Source organism: Chelon labrosus (genome assembly GCF_963514085.1).
Source record: "Chelon labrosus genome assembly, chromosome: 19".
NCBI lineage: Eukaryota > Metazoa > Chordata > Actinopteri > Mugiliformes > Mugilidae > Chelon > Chelon labrosus.
This window is the reverse complement of record NC_140352.1, coordinates 18367410-18374346: the sequence shown is the minus strand read 5'-3', so window position 1 is coordinate 18374346 and position 6937 is coordinate 18367410. Positions and strand designations below refer to the sequence as shown.

The 6937-nt window shown below is 38.3% G+C and overlaps 1 protein-coding gene across 3 annotated transcripts in view; it reads left to right on the top strand.

Moving 5' to 3' along the window:
• The first annotated feature begins 5056 nt into the window (after positions 1-5056).
• trrap (transformation/transcription domain-associated protein) overlaps positions 5057-6937 on the top strand; it is a 75356-nt gene continuing 73475 nt past the window's right edge. For 2 of the 3 annotated variants that reach the window (XM_084568058.1, XM_084568056.1), the window contains exons 1-3: positions 5057-5075; positions 5670-5837; positions 6650-6699. In XM_084568058.1, the coding sequence (XP_084424184.1) occupies positions 5738-5837; positions 6650-6699 (150 nt within the window). In that variant the 5' untranslated portion in view covers positions 5057-5075; positions 5670-5737. Of the gene's footprint in view, positions 5076-5105; positions 5838-6649; positions 6700-6937 lie in introns of those variants that run through there. The other variant, XM_084568057.1, reaches the window with a different exon arrangement.

The window sequence follows — 6937 nt, the reverse complement described above, 5'->3', positions numbered from 1 at the left end:
GTCAAAACGATCACGGTGATAAAAGAGACTGCAAGGTGATTGAAAGGCTGATCGGTGCTTGTTGGGGATTATCTCTTGGCTTTAAATTTATAATATCTTTAGACGTTCTTTTCTTGTTCCCTACACAGTATGTTCCCCCTGCATGTGTGAGACATGTCCAGGTGGTTAAGTGTATAGCTTAAGTGTATATGAATATTCCAATAATACTACAATAACTACACCACATATTAATCCCATGAGTACAGCCTGCTATAGTGCAGCAATCACACTGTACCACCCATTCAAAAACACATTTTTAAAGGCTACTCGAGTCCCTTTAAGGCCAGAATCACAATCTCAAAAACCCAACTAATCATTCTGAATGCAGGTGAATCTTTTGAATGAGGCAAGCAGTGAAGAAACAGGATGTGGCGGTAAACAATTAGCAACAGTTGCCCGCCTGGCTGTGAAAGGTCAATAAATCCTGGTGTGCAGACTGGAAGGCATGCCACTGTGCTTTGAACATGGCGTCCAACTATGCTCCAAACCGCAAAGTCAATCAGAGATCTTTTTTTTTTTTTAAACGACACTGAGACATGACAAAGTAGAAGCAGCTGAACAGTGGGGACAAATTGTTCAATGCTGGGCTTTAAAACAGCAAGGGACCTATTTGAGTTTCAGACCAATTAAAATCAGTCCATCCCATCAGCACACTGATAACAGTGCTCAATAAAATATTTTACAAAAGCCATCTGGATAGTTCGGAAAGCCTTTAGTTTCTCCTCGTATAAATTAGAAGATCTGTGGTTATACACCAAACAGTGACCCACATTATGACTATTCTGTTCATTTTCAGTAAATACTATTTTAACTTTAAGCTCATTTGTAAATTTGCCATCACAGGAGAAGCACTTTACTGTTGTAACTGCTTGAGTTGAAAGAATTTGTACACTGTCATGTTCTTAATGAACATTTTTTAAACCATCTAACAGATCTGGAAAGAAAGTCCTTCGTTGATGAAACTGTTGGCGACTCACAAACTTCTGAACTCCGATAAAGGGATTAAGAACGCAAGCCGTATATAAAAGATCTGAATAAACCAGCTTCAAAAAGGTCCAGGTGACGCCAGTGAAGAAGTGGCTTAAAGTATTAGTCCACTGATGGGTGCAATGGTTCTGACTCATAGGATCTCTGAGATACTATCTTTAATTAAATACTAAGTCAGTATTTCCACGTGTCATTATGTTGTCATTAAGTGAATTTGGTTCCTCTGATTTGAGGGCTGGTGAGCAGTGACAGATAATGACAGACTGTTCACTTTCAGTTTTTCTAAAGAGTTTCCAATTAATACTGTCCAGATTGTTCTGTATACAAACCACCTGGTGTGTCAGGTTAGGGATAACTTAAATCCCAGTTAAAAGTTCAGGTGAATTATGGTGGTGTACCTCACTCGCAAAGCTAGCTAGCAAGCGCTACCATCAGCCGACGACCACCTGACTGTACGTAAAAGTCTTTACTTCTGCCCCAGCTCCTCCCATGTGTCTAAATGTGTCGGCTTCAGGTGGAGACCTGGACTGTATATAAAGGTAGACATCACCCACAAGGTTCCTAAAGAGAGGTTCTGAAGCTCAGTGTGGTGGATCTGGCAGCCGCCATCTTGGCAGTATGTTACTCATAACGCATAACTTAGCTAATTCAAAAATTGTCAAAGAGGTGGAGTTTGAGTGGAGCTGAGGTGGGCAGGCAACTTCTAGGGTCTAGGAAGACAGCCAGTGAAGCCACTTGTCATTCATAGTGCGCCCCGTCCCCACCAAAATTATGCTGAACTTTGTGCTTTAAACCAAATTAAACAAGGGAGTTAGATCAAAATTCACCCGCACAGTTGTCATGGATGAAGGAACTAGCTGTAGAGAACAAAACAGTTTTTTATACGAGGCTGTAAACATGTTTACACATCAGTGCATTTTGCATATTAACATGGAAGTGAAGGGGGGTGGGGTTTTTCTCGGGTTTACTCACTTTTTGAGTCTGCCTCATGTGGCCACTTGGGGAACTGCAGTTTTTGGCACATTCCCACAATGTTAATTTGTTGCCGCCACCAAAGCGCTAGTACACAAAACAAATAGTGGCATTACTGTGGCTGCATCCCTCTTTTATATACAGTCTATAATCACAAGACAAAAGCACACTGTATTCAAAAGCTTACCACATAGTGTTTTTTAAATGTTGAATCTGGCAAAACTTACAGAAGCTTGAGTTTCCAGTTGCTGGGATATATTGCCTTATAGACCATTTTTTACATGTTTATATTCTGTATCTAAGTGCCTCAAATGTTAACTAAAACATTACATTCAAACTAACTCATAACTATATTATATCAAAAAATGATAGTGTACTAAAAAGTACAATATTCTCCTCTGAAATGTAGATTATAGTATACAAAAGAAATAGAAGTACATTCAAATAATGTACAGTACTAAAGCTAATGTACATATTTACTTCCACTAAACTTAATGTACACATTTACTTCCACTTAGTATTCTGTCAGCGCAAAGCTCAACAGCAGTAGCCTGAAACTCTGAGAGCATTGTAGCAAAAATGTTTGATGATGAGAAGAAAGAGGCAGAAGCATGATCTGCCATCAGCACCTTGAGTCTGGGACAGTTTCTGCTTTATCTTAACGCAGAACATTTCTTAAAATGACATCACACCTGTTTTCTGGACAAAAGCTACCTGCTGCCTTCAGAATGGGAACAGAAAAATGAAAGCGCAACACTGTCATTATAATATTAACATTTTCAGTAAGAACCATTTTCAGCAAGATGGAGGAGTATCTGGTCTGAGTCTTTTACTTGGTCAGGGAGAACATGTCCTCTTGTTCTGCAACAGTGCATGAGCATGAGAGTGAATGAGCGCCAGAGATTCAGATTCATGAATAGATTTCAGGGTATTTGTTGAATAGATTTCAGGGTAATGTTGATGATTCAGACTCAGTCTCAAGGAAAGAGCACTTCTTTCTATGGTAAAAATAATGCAGGGGGTGAACGGGCTTCATTATAAGGGCATCAGCAGCTGCAGCAGTGCACTGAGGAAACACAAATCTAATGGACAGATGAGTGGTTTTGGAAAGCCGCGCAACCAGTGTGTCATCCACTCCCTCCTCACAGGATAAAGCCCCCATCAGAAAAAAAAGAGAAACACACTAATGAAACAAACAGGATAGCGCAATAAGCCTGAGACAAACATCTTTTAGCAGATCATTATTGCTTAGGGAACAGCGAGTGCAAAAGAGAATGAGAAAGTCATATTATATGTCAAATTATGTCTTACATCATATGTGACATTCATTGAAAGGGATATCTCATTTTGCAGTCTTTCTGCCAGTGGGTTCAGTCATTGGACGGAGGAGGAGGGGGCTGTGAAGGAGAGAATTATGAATTGAAATCCCATTAGCAAAGCTGGAGTGTTGGAGACAGGCGTGATGGATAAGGCAAGATAAATAATGTCCATCTTTCAGCCAGACTTCATTATTTCCAAAGCTATTAAAACAAGCATTATGAAAAAACTAATAATAATCTAAAGCCTTGTTGCCATATACGTACACTTTCATTTCTGAACTGCAGAAGTGTGCATGACAGCAACTTAATATTATGAAAATGAAACATGGGAGCAATTTTTAAAATGATAATGAAATGTAATATGTTCTGATCTCAGATAACAGCTGTTTTGATTGTGACTGACCTTCTTAGTGCAGAAATACTGAGAAGAAGATCAAGGATACAGCCATTACAAAATCTACAACTTGTCAAATTAACACAAAATAAAAACACAAAAAAACAAGTAACTCATTAGTTCATTTTAATATTTATGTAGATTCCACTAAAAGACCCTTATTTATATCTTAATAAAATTATTAAGCACACACGCACAGACACTACTACACTAGCTGGCTTACCTCTACTAAATGATCCACATCTTTCCTCTAGCACTTTCCCATGTTACCCTGCAAATAAAGGAGTCACATGACCCAAGCTGGCCAGTCCAAGAAAGGAAATGACTTAATGTTTTATAATTTTTATTATTTGTTGTTGTTGTATTGTAAAATTTAATATTCCATTTGTTTTACCTTGGGCACTGATCACCTCAGATCACCTTGGCTGCCATCTTGTGGTTAAAAAGCCCAGCACTAATCAATGTAAGAGTATGAAGACACGGTGAATTAATCTTTGTATATCTTTTCAATATCATCATCCAGTGTAATCGCTTGTACATCACTTATAAGCAATGAATAGCAATCTTTTTACTTTCCATGTTATAAAATATCCCTCTTGGTCATATTTATAGAGATATTTTATTTAGTTCAGCTGCTGGAGGAGAATAACTGCACCTGCAGTCATTGTAAACAAATATAGTTACACCAGATGGATTGTTTGTTGTAAAAACATTATTTATCTGGGATAAAATACAACTGCAGACTCGTCTTATTATGGCAATCTATATATAATATTGCTGTGTTCTTTTAATAAAGCAATTTGCTAGAACTTTTACCTGCATACCATTTAAACAGTATGCTTTATTAATGAAATTTTCAAGTTTGTGTGTAAATCTCTTCCCTAAACTGCTGGTTATCTTAGCAAATATACTTCTCTAGCACATAAGCAATTAACTGCACATACTGTCTGTGCAAAATTGCAATCTCTATATCTCTAATATTAAAATAGTGTGCACTTCTCTAAATGGCTTTACCGCCATGCAGAGACCATATATTACCACCAACTTACTTCCTCCGCTGCGGAGCCAGAAGACCATCGAAAATGATGGTCTTATAGCCATCGTCTGTTCTGTGTAGCCTTCCGCCGGCACTAGAAGAAAGGTTTGCGACTAGTAAAATCTACTTTTACATAGCTAAACGTCAACTATGTCGCTTTTGGCGTGTATTCGTATCAACCAAACTTTGTTACATTGTATTTGGGGGTTTACATGGAAGATATGATACACAGTACGCGGAGGAATATCACACATCGCGGCTTGGGCACAAACGGCAGCGCGAGCGCGGCGGATAGAGAAGACCGACAGTTTCCTGTCTGTGGCGCTGGGTAAGTGCTAACGGTTGGCTTTGTCTTATTAACTTTTAGTAAATATCAGGGGTTTTCCAGAGCTTGTTGTATGCGAATGACATTTAAACCGATTTTTACATGAACCAAGGTGGTTTCTCCCTCTGCTCCACGTTTAGTTTGTGTTAAATAGAGTTTTATTTTAGGTGATGCGCGAGCGCTTTCTTTCTTTGGGAAAGCTAGCTTATTAGCTAATGGTTGCCAATGTGTTGTGCATAATTATTATATATAAGCCGTTTCTCTTTGTTGAGCGGGTTCGTAAGTGTGTACGACATCTTAAAAATAGAATGGTGTCTATTTAAGTCCAAAACCTCGCTTTTAATTTTTAAATACCACCGGACTGCACAAAAATTGTGCTAGCTGACGCTTTTTATGATGTCATCACTGTGCGCCCATGTCGGCATGTTGTTTGTGGTGTTACCGGGGCTTGTTTGTGATACCCTGCAAGTTTCCCGAAACAACTCAGAATTTTAGGCATATATATATATATATATATATTTTTTTTTTTTTTCCCTTGAGATTAACGACTACGCTCTGCCTTGTTAACTAGTGTCTTATCTCCTGTCATTTATACAGTGTACATGAGACTACAGTGATCACACAGGTCTGTGCAGACTGTATCCCAGTCTGTCCCTGTTGCCATCATGGCTTTTGTACCCGCGCCCAGCCCCACTGTGGTCGACCAGACCACTCTAATGAAGAAGTACCTGCAGTTTGTGGCAGCACTCACAGACACCAACACACGTAAGTTAATAGACCTCCATGTGTAGTGTAGTGTCGATGTCTGAAGATTGTCCTAAAACTATGCTGTTTCAGAGAAATGTATTCAGTCAAATTTATACAAATTCATGTTTTATAATTAAATTATTTGTTGTTCTACATTAAAAAGATACACCTTTTATAGGGTTGATATTATTTTTAGCAAACTTTATCCAATAGCAGTCATAGATGAGTTTACTTACTTGCAGTGATTTAGAACAGTTGTCCATTTCACAGCACCTGAGGAAGAGTTCAAATACAGTATGGACTGATGTAAATGCAATTTACCAACATATCCAGATTGGGTGTCAATTCTTAAAACCTTTAAATAATTTAGTCCTGTGTTCAGTAAGAGTTAATGTAAATATGAATGAATTGATTCTTATAAAATTAATAGTTGTAATATTTCTTGGTTTAATTTAAATAGTTAAATTAGTCGTGCTTGTTAATTATTATTAGGTGCACCTAGTTATTGCATTGAATGTTCTCCTGCTTAGATTCAGCTAACTGAATGATGCTTCAGATGAGTAACTTGTGCTTAGCATGGGCTATGTGATGAGGGCGATATGCTTTAGTCCAGCCAAAGGTACGAGTGTGTGGGAGAGCGCTGTGTTTGTGAGTGTGTGTGTGTGTTTGAGTGTTTGTTTCTTGATGTACCTTTTGATCAGTCTGGACGCTGAAAGTAAAACTGATAAGATCTGAGAGCCCCTGCTGAGCGCATTATGACGGCCATGAAAAACGGAACTGTATCATTAGTATGTGTGATTAATGGCGACACTCTGTCCTTCAACTTCCAGCTGATGAAACTAAGCTGAAGATGATGCAGGAGGTCAGCGAGAACTTTGAGGTGAGGCTGATGAATGTTTTCAGTGTGTGATGGAGTGGATTCATTTACTGTGTCCCTGCCGATGGATTATGATGGATTCTTAAAAGTTTTATGGATCCCACTTAAGTGTACTTCTGGAGGAAAAAAAATAATAATTAGCGACTGTTGGAACTTCAGAAAAATATTAGACATTTCTTGTCCAGTGAAGTAATTTAGCATGCAGAAACAAATAAACACAACACTGAAACATTTGTGTTTG